General features: G+C 39.6%; 1 protein-coding gene and 1 long non-coding RNA gene across 2 annotated transcripts in view; one reads left to right on the top strand and one right to left on the bottom strand.

Moving 5' to 3' along the window:
- Vegfc (vascular endothelial growth factor C) overlaps positions 1-8,326 on the bottom strand; it is a 96,148-nt gene extending 87,822 nt beyond the window's left edge. The window contains exon 1 of the mRNA XM_034519819.2: positions 7,488-8,326. Within this exon, the coding sequence (XP_034375710.1) occupies positions 7,488-7,637 (150 nt within the window). The 5' untranslated portion in view covers positions 7,638-8,326. The remainder of the gene's footprint in view (positions 1-7,487) is intronic.
- LOC143434699 (uncharacterized) lies at positions 7,697-21,467 on the top strand. Its single transcript, XR_013104411.1, has 2 exons — positions 7,697-7,836; positions 20,983-21,467. It is a non-coding gene; the product is annotated as an uncharacterized LOC143434699 (long non-coding RNA).
- The last annotated feature ends 362 nt before the right edge of the window (positions 21,468-21,829 follow it).

Below are 21,829 nucleotides of genomic sequence, written 5' to 3'. Positions count from 1 at the left end.
TACAAACTTAACATTTCCATTGCAGAAAAAGAACTACAAACCTGAAATGTTTGTTGTAAACTTTAGAATTTCAATACAAATCAAGCCCATGAGCATTCCTTGTTAGTCAAAGTTCTTTGCAGTATTCAATTATTTCTAACTTGAAAAATCAGTGATACCTTAACTCCCACTTTGCATAAACTTGAACCTGTACATATATAGCGAAAGGTCAGCTCGACTAATAGCAAGGATGCATATCCTGCAGTAGCGATGCAGTCTTTGAAAGATGACTGAACATCCAACCAGATGTTGCAGAAGGGATGTGGTTCTTGCCAAACAACATTTGTTCTTTCTGGACCCTCTTATTTGGCAAGGTTCGTTAGACATGTAAAGCCATATGTTGTTGGTATTTTTTTCCCACAAAACCCACATTAAATTAAAAAAAAAATCGATTAGAAATGTTTGCAAGAACCTTGGCTAAGCACTTGTTCTTTCAATATATCTGTAAATCGGGACATTTATACACCAGACATTGTTGCAAAGGCCTCTAATCCCATCATTCAAGAAGTAAATGAGAGTTCATGGACATATCAGAATGCATAGAGTTCCAGGACATCCTAGGCTACATAAACCCTGACCCAGTTAGACAGACAGACAAGCAGGCAGACAGACAAACACTGGCCATCTGTGATCTATTTTTAATCAAAGTGCAGCAAATGGTAAAGGCCAGAGTAAAGTTCATGTTCACTCATAAATAAGTATATAACTATTTGCCGCTGATGGCTATAACATGTTCTTCTCTGGGGTTTTGCATGCTGCTGCAATGAGCAGAATTGTAGATTCTGAAAACAGATAAGAGCATTCGTCTTTCATAAATGCAGAAGGTGTTGCAAAGGTTCCTCTTTATAAAAAGTAAAATCAAAACAACAACAAAAGACTATTCTTGAGATGGGGAGCTGGCTGTCAGTAAAGTGGCTGTCGCCCAGGAATAAGGATCTGATTTTGAACCAGAGTGTCCTCATAATAAGCCAGGCACAGCAGAGTCCACTTGCAAACCCAGGGAGGTGGCTCTGAACTCTGAGACAAATACCCTAACCAAACAGATGAGCTCCAAATTCACTAAAAGATACTGCTGCTTCAAAAAAAAAAAGAAAAGAAAAGTAAAGAAAAAAAAGTAGACATTAAATCAAGAAGTCACTAAGGTGGATCTCTGACCTTTGCATGTATGGACAAACATTGGCAAACACACCTACACAAATCAAAATATGAGCGAAATACATTGTACACATGAATAAAATTCTCAAAGACAAATTTTTAAAAATGTTTAAAAAGTTTGATTGCTACCCAGAAAGACAAATATGGCCAGTGCCTTGTTGAGCTGTCATCAGAGAAGCTTCCTCCTGCAACACTTGGGACCAAATACAAAGACCCACAGCCAGATGTTACGCAGAGAGTGAGAGACTTTGGAACAGTCATCTATAAATGGGATGTCTCCATCAAATTCCTCCCCTCACGGTTCACAGAACCCTGTGGAAGAAGAGGTAGAAAGGGTAAAAGAGCCAGAGGGCATGGAGGACACCAAGGGTCTTAAGTCCTTTAATATGCTCAAAACACACAGAAGCTCTCACACACACAAAAGGACCACTACTCCATTCCCCAACATAACAGTACTGCTATTATTCCTGGCTATGTAATCTGTACCTTGTGTTTATCCTTTTTTAATGTAACATGACAGCCATCTACTGAGATGCATTGTAAAGCACGGTGACACCAGATGAGAGCAGAGCATTGTTAAGGATATACAAAGGTTCTCCGGATGCTGAAGACCATTGGTAGCCACTCGTTTACTCTCAGTTAGTAAGGAGTAGTTGATATTTGGAGGACAGTGTAAATGTGGAGCAGCTTAGGCAAGATCTGAGCTGGCAGAGCAAGAAGTTCCAATCCCTACCATGCCAGGCACCAAGTTCTCAACAACCCAGTCATAGCTGAGCCAAGCATCCAGGTTGCAAAGTGACTGTTTCTCCATCTCAATAGCTAAATCCACAGAATCTACCATCCTAAGCCTTCTCAGATTCATGTAGGATAGGAATTAAAAACTATGAGCCACTGCAGTTCTGAATTAACTGTGTCCTAAAACAATCTTGATGGGATGACATGAAAACTGGTTATCAATCAGGAAATCACAGTTGAGGAGAAATACAAAGACATGAAAGCCAAAGAAGGGTGAATTTGACCTTTATGTCTATAAATCCGGCTCAGTGTGTATGTATCCAGCATAGGCAGAACACAGTTCAAGAGTAGTCTTGTGAGATTTCTGAGTGCTTGTAAGAAAACTCAAAAGTTTTCTTGTCTTGTGACAAGAGTCTTGTGACTTCAGTTTCTTCAAAAATATGAAATCATTCTTGGGATGAGTCTTTATGCCCATATATTGTTTAGGGATGAATTTACTTCAGAGTATTCATTACAACTGGATATGTTACTTGTTTATGTGCCTCTACGATAAAATGTGTTTTTCTCTCATGTGCAGTTTGCCTGCCACATTCATCTTGCCCATGTGACTGTACACTTTACTCATGTGACCCTCTTTACCCTCAGAGTATACACTGTCTGATGCTCTGAGTAAAGTTGGCCATTTCATGAGACTTTAGTTGGCTTCATTTATTGCCTCCATTCTTCCAAGTCTTACCACCTTTAGAACAGTAAACAGAACACCATACAGATTAATGGCAAAAACCTAAGAGAAGAATGAGGAAAAAAAAGACACTTAATAATATACTCTGAGGAGACTCAAGCTTTACAACTGTATGTCTGTCCTTAACTATGAGCTAATTCAGAAGATGGAACAAGGACCTAGCCCTTTCTTTAGGCAAGGGAACTCTTTTTTGTTTGGTTGGTTGGTTGGTTGGTTTTTTTGTTTGTTTGTTTTGGTTTTTTTGTTTTGTTTTGTTTTGTTTTGTTTTTTTCAAGACAGAGTTTCTCTGTGTAGCCCCTGGCTGTCCTGGAACTCACTCTGTAGACCAGGCTGGCCTCGAACTCAGAAATCCGCCTGCCTCTGCCTCCCAAGTGCTGGGATTAAAGGCGTGCGCCACCACTGCCCGGAGGCAAGGGAACTCTTAACAAGTGAATTTCTAGGAAGTCAAAGACTAAACTCCTAACAGAAATTGCTGTGGGATACGGGATGCAGTAATGAAAGATTAAAAGTCTCATTTCTAATCTTGAAATTCTGGTGTTGTGGAAGGGTGGGCGGCTACTTCCTGCCAAGTAGTATAGATAGTAGAACACAGAAATACAGACAAGGCTCCAACTAAATGATGGTACATTTATATACTGTGATGTTACTTTACATGTACAGTCTATTTTACTTGAATAAAATGACATTTTGTGTGTATTGAATACTCAGTAATATAATGTATTCTTAATCTTTCATAGAAATTATAGTAACAATTGTCAGAAGTTCATTACATGCCTTAAGTCCTACTGATCCTAGAATTATGTCCCTTTAAGGCAGAGGTTCTCAAACTGTGGATCACCACTGCATTGAGGATTGCATCTCAGATATTTACATTATGATTCATAACAGTAGTAATATTATAGTCATGAAGTAGCAATGAAATAATCTTATGGCTGGGCGTCACCATAATATGAGGAAAGGTATTTAAAAAATCACAGCGTTAAGAATGACGAGAACTGCTGTTATACGGGTTTACTTTGAAGAAGGTTTATTTTGCTTTTCCAATGATGTCTTATTCATACTAGTATCCTAAGCGGTCTATGGAATACCACTAGTACCCACCCTCTTCCATAAAATAGCCTTATTCTACAAGTGTAAAGAATATTGTCTTGTCACTAATACATCAAGGCCAGGGTTAATCTCTCCTATTCCGACTTTCATAGTAACCAATCACCAGACTGATGGGTCTATCCTCTGAGACAGATCCTATCATTTCCCTCTTTCTGTCCTGCTGGGGCTATGCATGCCACTCCGTTAATATAATTTTTTGCTTCTTAATTAGACCACCTCCAAGCAAAAGTCTTTATGACTTCTATCCACTCTTAGGATTAATTTCAATAGTCTGCTTATTTTTTTTTTATTCAGATCATAAATAATCCTTCTCCCATGACTAAGAGTTCACTTGAAACCCTGGAAGCTAGCTGGTGAAGCAATATTCAGAATTCTAACTATCTAAGCTTCTTGGAACTTAGGAGAACTTGCTGTTGTCTGTATAACTCCACCTTCAGCTCCAAACTGTTCTATTTGCATTCTCATGTCCTCACCCTATCCTATAGAGCACATAGAGTTCTGGTTTTGATTCTTATAGAGCACGTACAATTCTGATTTGGATGAATCTGTCTATTTAAAAATGCACTTCTGATTACAACTCATGCTCTTCTCTCAAATCAAAGCTCCCAGATCAAACACCCACACTGAGGACTCTCTCGCAAATTTCAAAACATAAAAAATGGTTTAATGCCAATTTCATAATAATAGACAATAATTTATCTTGACTATTTCACTTTAATGGCAAACTCATTTTAAAAAAACAGAAAAGTGACATGTCTTTCAAGATGTCTCTGTATGACATATTAGTTCACAAGCTGATCAATAACATGGAGACTATGTTAAAAAACTAATGAACTTAGTTGTTCATATCCACCATACAGCCCTTTTACTGTGAAGAGAAATGACTCCAGATATTAGTTCAAGTGTATCTTTCTAACCAAAGCCCAGATTTATTTGGTATCAGGTTAAAAGAGAAAATGGAGTCCTCTAGGAAATTTTGGTGTTAGTAGACATATGATACTTAGAAGAATGCTGTCATTGATTTAGTTGACACCATAAATAACAAAGTAAAACACACAGAGATTTAGGAATAGAGGTGAGAGTAATGGAATCAGGGTGTATTATGTGAGAAAAAAAACTATTTTCAATAAAAGGCAAAAATGTTTGATAACTACAGTCTGTATGAGGTATGTCTTTCTTCTGATTTACTTTTTGTCACAAGCCAATGTCTTTTGTAAAATGATGTTCTTCAACTCGGAATAAGCAGAGTATACTTAATTTGAGACTGAAAATTATTAAATATAGCAATCGGGTGCCTTTTCTGAGATCAGCAGTTTTCATTAGTTTGATAACAAGTTTTGAATGTTTCTTTTAATGCCCACAGCGTACAGTTGTCTTAGTTTTCTGACCCTGACCTCTATGCATCAACATCCTTCAGAAAATATTTTAGAACTCTTTCCTAAATCATATAACAATGAAAAAAATAGAAAGGGGACCTACTAAATTCACTTCCAATTATCTGCATGGCCTTGGGTATCACAGAGAAGACTGGGTGTTGAGCACTGCTTTATAGCTTATTGGCTTTCCTACATTGTGAATTTTAAATTGCTACATGGGTTTTTATTAATTAGAAAATTTTCCTATGAGTTAATTCTATGTATGATTTACATCCTGTATGTATTTTGTGAAATACTTTTCTAGAGTTTAAGTTGTCCCTGGGAAAACTAACAACTGTTTTCCCTCCAGTTCTCCAATACTTGCTAACTGAGGTGCCTTGCAAGGCCACTAGGGAGAGACATGGAGTCTTCACACCATTGTTTGGGTCATTGGGTGCAAGTTTCACAGCAAAGACCCGGTTTCCCTCAAGGCATCAATAAAACAAGTTGCCAATCTCCTACTTAACCTAGTAGGGAAGTTTCAGTAAGCAAAGTATACTACTCATGAAATTCACACATACAAAATGATGTTTTCTCTGATAGATTTAAAAAGCCATATAACGTACCAAATATCAGTTCTTATTCAACATACAGTATTTACAAGATGGTTAAATACGAAAAGAAATTTTTGCAAACAATTTTTTTTTCAGAGAAAATGAGACGTTTAATGACATACCAATGAGAAGAGCCTTGAAGATTAAAAATGTGTATCCTATACCTTTCTACCTCCTGGAACACACAGCTGAGCTCTCCAACACAAATTCAGACATCCATGGTCTGGTACAGTCATTCGGGACTGACCCAGGAGTGACAGACTCCTTCTGTAAACTATTGGCTTATCTGGAAATGCTTCTCATTTTACTCAATGCGTCACACTTTCCTACTGTAAATCAAAGCCCAGTTATCATAGGCGATGGTGATGTTGTCTGACTAAGTCACAAGTACATCAGTTTGAATTTGCAGAGGCAGAAAGTGAATAGGTCTGGCAAAATTCAAGGGTTCAAATTACAGGAAGTACGATTGGGTCCCGTGCTTTATTTCTGTGGTACTTAAGACGAGACGATAGTCTCAGCATTGTATGTACAGTAATAAGTGTGTGCTGAATGTTGCAGTTCTCATAACGGACTGCAAATTCCGGTATTTGTATTTTTACCAAATGTAGACACAATGGTAATTTGATATTTTACAACCTAGCCTTGTCCATATTAAAATTTATCTCAGACAAACCTTGAAGGGAAGGTGATTTGACCTCTGAACATTCTGTGTATGTTCACCAATAAAGTCAACTGAAAGTTGAGAATAATACACACCCCCTTCTTTCTTATTCTTTTTTCCACTTGCACTCAGCTACAATAAACCACTTCAGTCTGCTTCTAGCCAGGGGATACTTCGAAGTGCCTTAAACACAAAACTTTTTCAGGAGTTCAAGATCTCAACTATTACTGCAACTATAAACTTTGAGATGTTATAAACATATTCTTTAGAAGGTTCAAGTGAGAAGTACAGCAGAATAAGATAAGAGTCTGAGAATAAGAATGTCTTCAAAAGCCCCTTAATGTGTTTAGGAAAGGCGCTATTTTACTTAAAAACAAAATAAAACAAATTGATGTTTTGAGTTTTAGTATCTTATAGCCAAGGTCTAGGAACAGAGTTGATAAAGTTGGGGAATAAATCTCACTTGACAATGATTTAAAAGATTCCAATCTCTGTTGCATCTTAGATTTGAGCAAGTTCAAGTTAATTCTGAAATCCAAAACCTTTAAGCCCAGTTTCTAAGTTTACTTACACTTTTCCCAAACTAACTCATAGAGCCCGGGGCTCCTGCTATAAACACTCCAGGAGCATAAACCTCTGTTGTCTAGTCACACACCCCAGAAGCTCTTTGGAGTCCAAAACCAGCCAGGAAAAGAAAAGAGCATTTCCTACAGCAATGAAATCCTCTCTGGAGCCATGCCACCAGGGCAGTGTTCAAGCTCCCCTGTTGGCAAGAGACCACTGTGAAGGAGAACAAATCTGTGAGCCTGGACACCTCTTTGGGCCCTTCCCTCCTCTACGTTGCTTTCCTTTCTAGTAACAGCTTTCCACTGGGGGGAAGAAATAGAAGAGAAACTTTGCTCCAAGAAAGCGTGCACCAATCTCTAACTTTGGATCCAAAGGTTAAATAAATAATTATGCACACACTCTCCACGGCAGGTTCTCTGTAGAGCCGGTAAAGCCAAGCCCAAACACAGTCCAGGGCTTGGGAGCCTTGGATCCTCAGCCCAACCCCGACGGGGGTCCTGTGCACCTACCTTGACCTCGCCCCCGTCGGGCTCCGCTTCCGAGGAGAAGCCCAGTCCCGACTCGAAGGCGGCGACGGTGGCGGGCGCCTCGCGCGGACCCGGGATCAGCGCAGCGGCGAGCAGGGAACACGCCAGAGACAAGAAGCACAGCAAGTGCATGGTGGATGGACCGGGAGCAGGGAGGCCGGTCCGCTGGCAGGCGCAGGCTGGGGCTCGAGGCTGAGGTCCGCTCCTCGTCCCAGTCCCGTGATTTTCTCCCGGGGATCCCCCTTGGGCGAGCGTCTCCCGGGGCTCGGCGGCTCCCAACTTTTGCCCTCGGCTATGGCAGCCCGCGCCGGGGAGAGGCTCCGGGTGTCAGGTACGAGCCTCACAGGAAACCGGACATCCGAACTGCCCTCGGTGGCGGCCGGCGAGGTGAAGCGAGGGCGCCCGGGGGCCGGCTCCGCCGATCGCGGTTTTGTTTTGGGCGTTTTGCAAAGAAGGGGGGGTGGGGTGGTTAAGCCCAAGTCACCCCGCGATGTTCCACTAGTCCCGAGGAGCCCTCGGGTCGCCTCGTCCCCCTCCTCCCTCCCCTCGTCCGAAGTGAAAGGAGCCGGGCCGCGGGAGCCGCTGGAGGAGGCGGTGGTGGCGGCGGAGCCGGGGGGCGGGAGGAGGGCGGCGGGGCGCCCGGCGGCGGCGAGGCCCGCGAGCTCCCGGGCGCTCGAGCCTCCTGCGCGCGCGGGGCCGAGCGGTGGCGGTGGCGGCGGCGGGCGCAGGGGCAGGGCATGACTGATGCGCCCTCTGCCTGCGCTTATGTGAGAGAAAGCGGCGAGAGGGAGGGAGCGTGCCGAGCCCAGTCTGCCCTCCCCTCTCTTTCCCTCGGAAGCTCGCTCCCTCCAGCCCCAAGCTTTCCCTCCAGCCCCACCTCCATCCACTCTCCTCGCTTTCCCTTTCTCTGCCCTTCTCTCCCTGCTCTGCTGGGGAGTAGGGGTGGGGGCAGGAGGTCAAGTTAAGTCTAGGGACAGGGTCTCTCTCTGCAGGACCAGTTTTAGAGGCCACATGACTGAGCTCAGCAGCTAGAAAGATGAGGGACTGCGGGGGGGGGAGGGTGGGGGGGCGCAGGTACAGTGGGTAGGAGATGCATGCATGCTTCGCTTCAGCCCTGGCAACTCCTTGGGATAAAGTCCTACTCCATGCATTCTTAATCCTTAAAGACCTGAAAAGTTTGGAACCGGCCTGAGAGTTCAAAAAAAAAAAAAAAAAAAAAAAAGTCACCATTATAGCAGAGATGTTTGGAGCCATGGTACCAGGAACCACCCCTCCACTGTTTTCTAGGTTACTTGAAGCAAGAATGTAATGCGGTACATCTCAGAATACAGGGCAGTCTATTGAGATTCATACTATAATCTTAGTGATATTCAGGAAGACCTAAACTTCCAGCAGACGGACAGATGGGCCAGAATCTTGAAGAACACTGAAAGAGACACAGACACGCCCTAACAGTTTCTGTAAGACATACCTTCCATTTCCAAGAGAAAGAGGATGCATGGGACAATTCATATGCTGAAAGAGAAAAGTTCTGTGATGCATTTGTTCTCTGGAAGAGCACCTAGGGACTTTGCGGTCTTCATGGTGATAATAACCTTTTTCCTCTTCGGGCAGGTGGGCAGATGGCAGAAGTTTCGTTTACGCAGCTTCATCAGCATGCAAAACATGAAGGATTTTGTCTATTCAAAAACTGTATTGAGTACACTGATGTTAAAAAGCCATAATATTGTAGTGGGAGGAAGACGTTTCCTTGTGATTCAAATCCTATGACCTGAAGGTCTCCTTGCCCAACATTTATGTGAATGCTTAAATGCCTCTGCAAACAGTGAATGCTCCACACAGTGATTGCTGGCTGTGTTCTCCCTTTATGGATGGAAAACTGACATCACTGATTCTTCCTTCCAACTATCCGTTGCTTTTTGACTTTGGTATTTTGCACATTTCATCTAATCTAAATTCCACATGTTAGTCCCTTTCAGATATTTAGAAATATTTGTCACGTTCTCCCAGGGCTACTTTTCCTACCAGTGAAAGATTCCTTTTTATTTTAATCCGACAGATCTAATTATCCTCATCCATCACGCTAAGTTTACGTTCATAAAGTACGCCGTTCAGAACATGGCTCCATACTTAAAATACCCCAATGAAGCATGCAAAACAAAAAGTGGGGGTGGGTCTTCCTTGTCTAGAGAGCAAGCATTTGTTGATATAGCCTTGGACCTAGTTTATTTTCTGGCAGCCAAGTCATACTGTTGATGCAAAGAACTCTTAAAGTTGACCAGATTCCTCAAGAAATTTACGTGTGTACTGCGATTTAGTCACGTCTGCCTTACTCTGCATCTGTGGCAGGAGTTGTTTATCATGAGGAAGCTCTACCTTTGATGGCACAGTCAGCCCATCAAACATGCTGAGGTAATTTGGGAGCTTGACTTTCTCAATATGTTCGCTTCTTGCTATGTTCCTGTTGAACTGACTGCCTTTTGACTCAAGTAGAAATAGAGTGTCCTTGTAATCTTGTCCCAGTACAGTGGTTCTCAACTTTTATTGCACTTGGAGTCACAAAGGGCGGTTGTAAAAACAGATGCTTGGACACACCACCAGGATTTAGGGAATTCTGGGAAAAGGCTCGGATGTCAGAACACCTCAGATAGATAGCCCACACTGAGAACTTGACACATTTCTTACAGCCTCAGGGTGTAGCATGGTATGAATACCATAAAATCAACAAATTTAACATGTATCAAAATGAATTAGTGACAGAAATTTTTTTTAAAATGTATTTAGCACATACATTCCACTTATATTTATCTTCCTATTGCTATTACTGTTTTACGTAAATAAAGTTGTAGCAAGAACTGGTTAAATAAAAGAAACATTAGTACTCCTTAAAACCAATACATTAGGGCTGGCCACATAGTCCAGTGTTAGAATCCTACCTACCATGCATTTAGCTTAGGTTTTAAAATAAGTTTTTATATATATACATATATACATACATTTATACATACATATATATTAATATTAATATAGTATATATTATATATACATATTATATTATATATAATATTATACATATTATATATTATTATACATATTATATATTATAGTATAGTATATAATATTATACATAGTATATATTAATAACAAATATATACATATATGTATATAATATATAATATATATTAATAACAAATATATATTTGTTATTAATATACATTATTTAGCAATACACAGTTTTTAAAGAATAAGATGGTTTAGAAAGTAAAACTAAAGAGTTGCTAGGACTTTTTTCCCCTGCTTAACACCTAAAAAGTTAAATGAACCATTACAGATTTTGAAATTTAAAAACATCTTTTTTTTTTTACTGTTTTACGTTTGATTTTTTTTTGATCAATGACTTTCTGCAAGATCTTTAAGATCCATCATTACTGTTATTTTTAAAGCACACCTAAAGGAAAGGGGGGGGGCATTTCACTGTTTGTTGGTTTTGTTTTGTTTTCCAGGAACTATTACTTCATTAGTAGCAATTGAGATGGGAGAATTGGGTAACATTTGCATATTACCTCCAGTTTCTTGTAGCTATTGTTTTTCTAATCTTTTTGACCATAGTGTTTGATTGAAAATAACTACATATCTATGTCCACTTTTTTTTTTTTTTATCAGAGTTAGTGAGTCTCCCTTGGACCAAATTCCAACACCAGTCACCTGTCACCTGTCACAAGTGGTAGTGATGCAAGAAAGGAATTCCCAGTGTGATCACACTGGGAAGATAGTAGGCCTTGTACTGCGGACTGATAAGAGCTTCTTGCTTATACAGGAGAAGGAAGGCCTGGGACAAGAACTATAATCAAGCAATCTTAATCAAGCTTGTTTGTGTGTTTTATTATTTGAGTTGTTTCTTCTTGAAGGTTCTCCTTGAAGTTGTGGCGGCAAAGCAGAAATCATTACTGCTTGCAAAGTCACTTCATTTTGCACTGGGTCCTGTCCAGAGACAACTTCACACACTTAAGGTTGGAGATGACCCCGATTCCCTCAGTGGAGTAATGACTCCCATGTGGGACCAAGGTTTGCTCCCATTGATGAGCAAATTGACCCATAAGATCTAACTATTTGGGGAATCTTGGAACTATTGGTATCCATCCTTGAAGATGGATGAGAGGTTAGGTAAATTTAAGACTAAGATATTGCCAGTTTTTAGACAGTACCTCTTAAGAGGTTGTTAACACTTCTATATAGTACTTCAGCAAGAATATGATCCAAGCTTAGGGGACGGCTTCAGGCCCTAACAAACAGTGATTTCAACACATGCTTTATGTGCCTTTATGAACCTTCAATACAATGTGCTGGCTTTAACATTCATTAGATTCTGTCCATTTCCTTTTGTTTAATCTATAGCTGATTTCAATTTCTTTCTGGCTTCCTTGGTTTTATTTTGTGGTTGTAATTCAAACTTTAATAATTGAATGATCAAATTACTTTGCTTCATGACTCTAGACTCTAAGGAACACAACTTAAAACTACAAGTTTTAGTGTCAATTCTGCTTAATTTGTATTTGCAAATTTTGACCTATAAGGGTTTTTTTGTTTTGTTTTGCTTTTTGTTATTGATTTTGTAAGAAGGTTTAAATACTTTTGTATTAGTTACTTCTCTGTGGCTGTGATAAAAAAAATCCAATAGCCAAGGCAATTTGTGGAAGGAAGAATTTATTTTGGTTTATGTTTCCAGAGGAATTAGAGTTCAATGAGACTCCAGTAGCAGGAAGCAGAGATAGCGCATCTTTAACAGAAGTAGGAAGCAGAGAGATCAAAGCAGAAGTAGGAAAAGGCACTGAGCATCACACCCCAACTGTCACTATGGTGACATATTTCTTCCAGCAAGGTGACTCCACCTGAACTTCCCCAAACATCACCACCAACCAGGAATCAAGTGTTAATTCCTGAGCCTATGGAAGACAATCCCAAACTACCTCATTCCACTCCCTGGCCCTATTGGCTTATGTCCATTTAATACTAGAAAATGCATTTAGTCTTACCTCAGCATTGCACCAAGGTCTTTGACAGTTGCAACACTGTTTAAAAGTCCAAAGTGTCTTCTAAGATTGGAGCAGTCTCTTAACTGTAGCACCCTGTAAATTGCCTACTTCCATCATGCAGGGGAACAGAATACACATTACCTTTGCCAAAAGAACAACGGAGGAATCATGAGAAAAACCTGGATCAAAGCAAGACCAAACCTTAGCAGGGCAGACTGCAAATCTTGCCACTCCGTGTTCAGTGTCAACAAGGGATAGATGATTTTGCTTCTCTAACTTTGCTACATGCAACATACAGCACTCTCTTGGTCTGGTTCCACTTTATAGGCAGATGACTCAAGTCTCTGGTATCTCCAACATCTTTGGGTCTGAAACAAATGATTTACTTTCACGGCTTCATATAGTGGCCTCACAGGGTTCCCTACATACCTAGACTCTCCTGTCACACATTACATGGCCTTTGTGGATTTCTGAAACCAAGAAGGAAGAATGAATTCATGACCTATCCATCCTATATCCTCTATGTTAGTTTTAAGAAATCCGACCGCAGCTCAGAACAGACCACTCCAGACCACACGGTTCCAAGGGGGAGGAGGTTTATTCAGGGGATAGGGCAAAGGTGGGGAGAGAAACGTGGAAGAGATAAGAGAGAAGAGAAGTAGAGGCTGGCCATGACCACGTGGAGAGAGAGGAAGGTGGGGGAGGGGACAGAGTCAAGAGGGTAAGAGAGAGAGTAAGAGAGTAAGAGAGTGAGAGTAAGAGGAAGAGAGTAAGAGAGTGAGGAGGGGGCAAGCAGCCCCTTTTATAGTGGATCAGGCCTACTTGGCGGTTACCAGGTAACTGTGGGGCGGAGCATACCTGGCTGTTGCCAGGTAACTGTGGAGGTGGAGTTTAGACAGAATACTAACACTCTATGCTTCTAAAGTCAACAGCATTTAGACAACACTACCAACTTCAGCTGCCAGCTTGAGAGGAAGCTCTGGATCCCTTGGGACCACAGAATCTCTTTGCTGATCCCAAGGAAATATTATCCAAAAAAGATTTCACAACAATGATCTTGGTCTCTTATTAATCACAGCTGATTCTGTGGCCCCAGCTAACCATCATCGATTGTCCAGTCAAGGTTTTACTTCTGCGGAGGATCCTGAATCCAAAATATCATATGAATGGCTCTAAGTGTATTTACTTCCCTCTAAAATTTTGCAAGTCAGGTCTCCATTGCCAACATGTTTCCTAATGCCTCCTATCTTCCAGATTACTATAATAATTCATTACCATCCAAGCACTCATAGCCCTTCTCTAGCCCTAAGCTCAAAACTTATGCTACAGGGTTCTTATCACCCTGAAAAGAACATGGTCATGTCCAGCATAACAGTTACTTCACTCTTGATACCATAACCTGTATTAGTAAGGGTTGTGTAAAGGTCCAGAACTAATAACTAATAGGGTGAATACACACACACACACACACGCATATATATGTGTGTGTTTGTGTGTATGTATATGGACTACAGTATGTGGTCTGAAAAGTCCAACAATGATTGTCCCACACTGGAGAACCACAAGTTGTTCAGTCCATGAAACCTAATTTCTTATTAGCACAATCTGGAAGAGTCCTGGGAGAGTGCTGGTCTTCAGTCTCCATTGGAATTTCTAAAAAATGAATTGTGATATCCATGAAGGATTATCTGTGGATTTCTAAAAGCAGAAGAGATGAACTTGTGGATAGTGAAGGCAAGCAGGCAAAAAGAAAGTTTTCTCTGGCTATGTCTTTTTATCTGGGCTGCCACCAGGAAGTGGTGCCCATATTTAGGGTGGGTCTTCCTGCTTCATATAATCTGTTGAAAAAAAAAACCCCACATAGATTATCTAGCATCTTCTGTTTCAGTTGATTCTAGATGCAGTCAAGTTGACAACCAAAACTTGACACCATAATAGCTATTTTTTTTATTTTTACAAATTTGTCTTTAACTAAAAATTATTTGTGTTTTATAGTTTGCAAATATAATTTTTAATAATTTATAACCATAGTCTACGTAGTTATGCCATATAAATGATGTATATGTTAGAAGTACAGTAGTATTTGCACCTAAAGGGCTAATTATTACAACTAATTATTTGTGTGCAGCATTCATTATAAATGGCATTTTAGCTTCTTCATTAACATTGAAAAACATGCATGAGGGCAAATTTTAGAATTATCCCATAATACTGGTCTTTGTTCCTATTTCGGACTGTAAATGTTACTAATTTTTTCTTTACTATTATATAATTTTCAGTTTGAAATACCATCTTTTCCTCATTAAAACTATAGGTTCCGAGAATTATCACCAGGCATAAACTTGATAGAATAAGTCAACACGCTTTATTAATCTCTCTAAGAAAACACTGGTCAGAGAAAGATAAGCTAGCAAGCAAACAATTTAGGTTTGCTGTTGGCCTCAGGACATGCCAACAAATCAACGTATTAAAGGGAAATAATGTTCTCACTCTGACAGGCCTCTTAATCACTAATAGAATTTATATACACTAATATTTGATAGGAAGTTTTACGTCTACCAGCCAACCCTAAAGAGCTAACCCATGAGCTGTCTGCCTAATTTTCCTCAGTTCTTCTTTCTCAAAAGACCCATCTTAAAACTCTTTGAATGTTGACTGACACCCTTGTGTTTTCTTACCTCTGACAAGCTGAGACTCTGATAAGATTCTCTAAGGCTTCTCCTCTCTCCATGGTGGCAGCAGATCATACAGAAGTGCAACTTTTGTTTACTGACAGAGTGCCTACTGTTATTTGGGGAAACTCAGCCCAGAAGGTCCAACCAAGTTTATAGTAGTATCTCTCCTGGCTAAAACCCAAAAGCCTTAATTCAGAAATAAATCAAACCCCTGACAGCCCTGAGTGTTCTTGTTTGGAGTCTTGGTTTTTTGTTTTTTTTTTTTTTTTTCTCCCACCAGATTTCAGTAGCAATTAACTTTTTATCATGCAGCCAAGTGCTTGGTGACTCTTGCCTCCTCAGAGTCCCATTCAGGGATGCTTTTGATTATGTGATTGTATTCATCACACTTATCCCTTGTAGAAATCTGCTGCGATTTTAACAACATTGTCTTTTGTCACAGCTCTCTTGGTTGCTTTCCTTGGGGAGTCAATAACAGGAAGTTCATGAGAAAGAGATTATCACGTTAACCTTGTTAAATCAATTCCTTGAGCCAGCCCTGGGGGTCCGACACGTAGACATTGTCTCAGACTGACATTTATGGGTCAAACTTTGTCAAAGGCTTTATCAAAAGTTTACAAGACTTTCAGAAGCATTGTCCCTGCCTATGAGACACTGATTTTGAAGATTTCTCACCAGGCTTTTCTCACTTCTTAGAACTGTAGAGTTGCAGGTTATGCCCCTAGGATTCTGTAGCCATTTGTTGGAGAGCTCACTGCATAAGGATCTCAAAAACTTTTTTTTTTTTTTTTGACCAATCATTGCAATAAAAATGGTTTGACAAGGCAATGTTTTTTAGTCTCAATGGTAATTGTAAATTTTAAAAAAGTAACAACAAAAGACGCCCCTCCCCTGTTTCATAGCATAACTAGATGAATTAGAAATTATATGAAACGTAAGATGAAAATACTGGAATTCATAAGCCAAACAAACAAAAGGAGACTATACTGGAGACTTTTAGGGGAAGGTGTCTCACGTCTTTAATTAGAAAATCACTAGACTCCTACCATGTGTTACCTCCATAGCCCTATGTCAGAGAAACAGCAGATTCAAAGTATAAGTGAGAACTAGAATATGCTCCAAAGGATATAGGTCGGAGGTGACAGGGAAAAGAAAGATCCAAGGGAGAGTCATGGGGTAGAAAGAGAAAGAATACATGTATGGTGTTAAAGAACAAAATGAACCAATTAAAACTGCTCAACTGAAGACTGTAATGGAAACTATTCCCAATGCCAGACCTCTGAAAATTCTTAGGGAAGGGAACTAATAGAAAAAGAAGAAGTAGTCCTGCTTCACGCAAGTTGAAATGATTTCCCATTTTCCCATGAACATTCAGGGAGAGGCTCGAAATAGTAAAACATTGCCTTATACACTTTTTGCAAATACTGGCTGTATAAGCTCAGCCCAAAGCCCCTATACTCCCATGTTTCCCAGAGCATGACTCTTCTCACACTCAGTCATGAATTCCTACTCTCAGTATGAAGAATAATTTGTAACAACAACAGAAACAACAAAACAATGCAGGTCACCGTTGCTCCTCGCACAAGGGCTGCTTTCTACCAACAGAGCTCCTTGGCAGTAACCATGCAAAAACATTTTACTGAACACTAACCACAAAAGAGGACAAAACAATCGATCTAAGTTTACCCACATTTAGGGATAAACTTTAAAAAGGACTTTGGCAGTGGTTCTCAACCTGTGGGTTACAACATCCTTGGGAGGGCTGAATGACTCTTCCACAGGGCTTGCTTAAGACCAGCCTAAAACACAGATGTTTACATTACAATTCATAATAGTAGTGAAATTATAGTTACAACATAGCAAAAAAAAATAATGGTTGGGGGGGGTCACCACAACATGAGGAACCATAGCAAGGGGATGTGACATTAGGAAGTTTGAGAGCCTCTGGTCTGTGGGAATGTCTGCCATGACACACCTCATCTACATTAGTGAGCTGCTAGTAAACTATGTACATGAATCATGGACAGAAGCTCTCATATCAGAGTATAATGAAATTTTTAGTTTACTTAAATATTGTGTTTCTGACTTAAAAAATTAAATAAATAAATAAATAAATAAATAAAAATAAAGCCTTCCTGATTTTGAAATCTTGACATAGAAGATTCTAGCCTATCTCCCAAGCATTGGCTCAGCTATTAGAGGCCTTAGCAACATCAATATGTTATTGCCCACCCACCCTTAATCCACTCTAAAGGTATAGAAATTATTATGTAAATACTCAAATCTGAGGCTGAGGAGATGGCTCAATGGATAATGCACTTATTTTACAAGTATGAGGACCAGAGAGTTAGAATCCCACGGACTCATAGAAGTGCCTGGTAGACATAGTGGTCAAATAGATCCTGTCACTTGGGTGGCAAAGACAGATGATATCTGAGCAAGCTGGCTACCTAGACTGACTGCAATTGGTGAGCTGCAGGGTCCGTGAGAAACCATACCTCAATAAAATAAGTAGTAAATGATCAAGTAAAAGAGTTAATGTCAGCGTGGGGCATATCCCTGTGCATGCACACACACACACACACACACACACACACACACACACACACACACATTTATGCACACAACACTAGACAACAACAAGAAAACCCTGAGATCATGACACACTTACTCCAGTCACAAGACCAATCCATGGTTGCTTTGAAACTGAATAGTCTCTTCCCCTCAAATTTTGAGATCTGTCTTAGTCTATTTTCTTTTGCTTTGTCTGAAGATCTCAGGCTGGGTAATTTTATAAAGAAGTGTTTTGTTTCTGTTATGGTCTTCCTCATCCTACTTGTCCTCATCATCATCATCATCCTCATCCTCCTCCTCTTCCTCCTCTTCTCCTCTTCTTCTTGTAAAGCAATTAGTATTACAACAGTGTTCTCTCTTTGTTTGAATGCTTCATCATATCATCAACAATTATGATTTGTATTTCCTCTGTATTCTCTCAAATTGCCACCACAGATGTTTATTAAAACTTTTTTATCCTTGGGAAAAGAGTGCATAGAAAAAGCCCCTGGAACAATGCTGACCACACTGGAAAGAAACAGAAGGAAATTTTGACTAGAACTCTAGTAAAACTCTAGGCTATAAACACTGGGACTAAGATTTCGTAGCTATAAAGACACAAGATTTGACCTACGGGAAACAGGCTTGTTGTTGTATGAAGAGATTTAAAGTTTGGGATTCTTGAAAATTTTCCAAAAGTTGACAGCCTTCAGAGGGAGAGAGCATCTGTCACAATGCTATTTCTGGAGGGGGATCTTGCAGGATGAAGACCCTGTTACTCAACACTCAAGGGACTATTACCTAAAGGACTGAGGCCCAGCAGCTACCTTGAAATGTTAGCATTCCTTCCTTATGCCTCTTCTCTTCCACCTTCCCTCCCCCATATCCTTCCTTCTCCGTGAATACATCTTATCACTGTAGACTCAAAATGTCTGGATACGTAGTCAGTAAGTTTTATTTCTTAGTCTACAGAAGTTCTAAGTCTCTATCTTTAACATTACTTTCTGTGTCTTCAGTCACTGCTTGATTCTAATGCTGAGAGTCCTGTGTGTGATCTGACCATCACAACCATCCAAGTTCTGATTGGTTATGTTTTTCTGCCAGTGAAGACCAGCCAGTCCCTATAATATCATCCTCAGTTATACTTAGAATTGTTTTTAAATCTCTCTCTCTCTCTCTCTCTCTCTCTCTCTCTCTCTCTCTCTCTCTCTCTCTCTCTCTCTCTCTCTCTCAGACATGACAAGATAGGTAGCCAAAATCAAAACTCTCCAGAAAGTAAGTTTGCTGCCTCCAATAAAAGCAGCTCAAGGGCTCCTCGCTCAGAGATAACATCTGTAAACAAACTTTCATGGAGGAAAGACTCAGAAAGGGCACAGTGACAGATGGTTTGAATTTGAGACCTGCCTCACATTTACAAAGCTTACAAAGGAGGCTCACTGTGTAGGTAACTGACTGTCTATCACAGCTCTCCTATGTGACCTTTGAAGAACCACTGTTTCCCACATGCAACTCATGCAAATAATACATTAGCTAATCCTGAAAATCACCTCAAATAATACTTGAGGTTTAATATTCTTCCAAGAAACTTTTTGTAGCGCGTTAATAATAATTACTAACTAATATGCATTATATGTTATTAAGGATATTTTTTCAGTTTATTGAAGAGGGAGTTGTCTGTGACACAGAAATCACAAACTGAGTTTGTTTGTTTGTTTTTTTGTTTGTTTGTTTTTTAAGAAAAGACACTAATTTTGGCTCCTGACTCTGAAGATTCAAGACTGGGAAGCAAATTGGTGAAGCTCTTCATGCTAACACAGTCCTAGCCTAAAACAGGGTACAGAAGAGACAAGAAAGAAATACACATGTTTATTTGGTGTATCTTTACCTTTTTATGATTTATTTGTAAAAGCATTAGGCCAAGAATTGATTAATCATGGAGGCACCGCCTTGATGCCCTTATCCAGGCTTAATCATTTCCCAAGGGCCTTTTCAATAAGCATCATAGATTATATTTCCACTCTTTAAAACACTCAAAATAGAAATGCGATTTCAGTGTAAGAAGCCTTGAAGCCACATCCTTAAGCCACATCGAAATCTTAGCCCTTAGCCAATGTTTGAATGGTGACTTTATAGTTCCCTCCTTTCCCTCCATTCCCCTCACGTAAAACTCTGATGAAAATATTCATATCTTGGTGTGATTCTTAATCTTTATGTTCAATCCACTAAATAGCTGATGTACAGAGATTGAATTTTACTTATCAATATTATCTTCATTTTGTCCAGTAGAGTAATTTATTATATATAATTAGAAATGTGGTGGAGAGATGGCTTAAGGGGTACACTGTTTTTTGCTCAAGCACAAGAACTTGAGTTTGGATCCAAAGCTTTCACACAAATGACTGACGCATGTGTTGTTACTCTAGCACTAGGGGTGGAGACAGGTGGACCCTGAAAAGTACCTGGCCAACTGACTTAGCTGAAACACAAACCTGGAATTTTAGTGAAAGATCTTGTTTCTAATAAAAGATCCAAAGTATTAGAGGGAGATACCTGGGAGTGATCTCTAGCCTCTACTGTGTGTGTGTGTGCATGTGCGCACACGTGCGCATATGTGTGGTCACATATACATACTTATAAACACACACACACACACACACACACACACACACACACACACACACACACATATATATATATATATATATATATATATATATATATATATACAATTAAAAATGAGCAAGGCATCTGAAACAAGCACTTACTTATGTTTGACAGCTTTCTTGTGGCCAAGTGACATACAATGAACTCTATATACCTAAACTGCACAATATATACATATATATGTAACACATTATATACATATACATACACACATGCATTCTAGAGGAAATTTTGAATTGGAGGTAGTTGGAAAAGACACAGGAAGGAATTAAATATGATGGATCTAAGTTTAGAATACAGATATGTAAACAGAGGACTATTAGACAGCATTCTGAAGTAAAGGAATAATATTAGAGATAGCTAATTGAAGAGACCCTTTAGATTGTGCCAATTTAGTGTTGCCATCAAAAGGGTAAGCTACAGGATGACTGTGTGTGATGCCCAATATTGTCATTTGACAGGATGTAGAGTTGGAGATGTCTGTTAGAAAGTTTCTACATTGACTTAACTGAGATGAGAAGAATGACACTAACATGGAGGCTCTTTCAACAGACTGGAGTCCCAGACTGATAAAAAAAGAAGAAGGCAAGTAGAGCAACAACATCATCTTTCTCTGCTTCTTGACATCTGCAAAGTGACCACTACCTACACCACCTACTTCAGTGGACTGTATCTCCCAGTACAAGTTGAAAATAGACCTGCTTCCTTTAAGTCAATTCTTGTCAAGTATAATTGGGCTCACCAATGAGAAAAGTAAGCAATATTCCCTGGAGGCTTAATTGGATCAAACTACAATTTAGAACAGAGGCATGTTAGGAGATGGAAAGAAAAACATGAAAAGTGGAAAAACCCGAATAAAATTATTACAGTGTGACTCAAGACAAGTGGCATGAATGTAAGTTGATTATGTTAGTTTTAACTCAGAGATGCAATTTTTACATGTACCACCTTAGTCCATCCCAGCTGGGTGGGAATTGCTGCTTTGTACTTATGGATGAGGATATGGGGAGACATATAGTAAAGTTTGAATGTACACTGTTTGAAATTTATATGCTTATTTCAAAAACATATCTTGCATTTTCTTGCTACATTATAGAGGAGACAGTAACACCGAGAGAAACCAGGGAATCAGAGGAAATCTTTGAGCCTGGAATCAGTAATTCTGACAGCATCATGATACATAAGGAAACACATCATTTAGCCACATTTTGTTCTCATCCAGGTCTTTGTCATTGTTTTGTAAATTTCTCCTCAGAAATATCCTGCAAAATTTTATTATGCCCAAATGCTAGTGAAGAGTGTTCTCTTTCTTGCTTCTTTATTTTTCCCTATTTGTTTTCAAATTTTTATTACTTTTTGAGAGTTTTATATGTGTTTTGACTATATTCACCTCCTTCCC

This window comes from Arvicanthis niloticus, chromosome 16 (assembly GCF_011762505.2).
Source record: "Arvicanthis niloticus isolate mArvNil1 chromosome 16, mArvNil1.pat.X, whole genome shotgun sequence".
Classification (NCBI taxonomy): domain Eukaryota; kingdom Metazoa; phylum Chordata; class Mammalia; order Rodentia; family Muridae; genus Arvicanthis; species Arvicanthis niloticus.
Note: the sequence above shows the minus strand (reverse complement) of the source record. Positions and strands in the feature narration are given on the sequence as shown.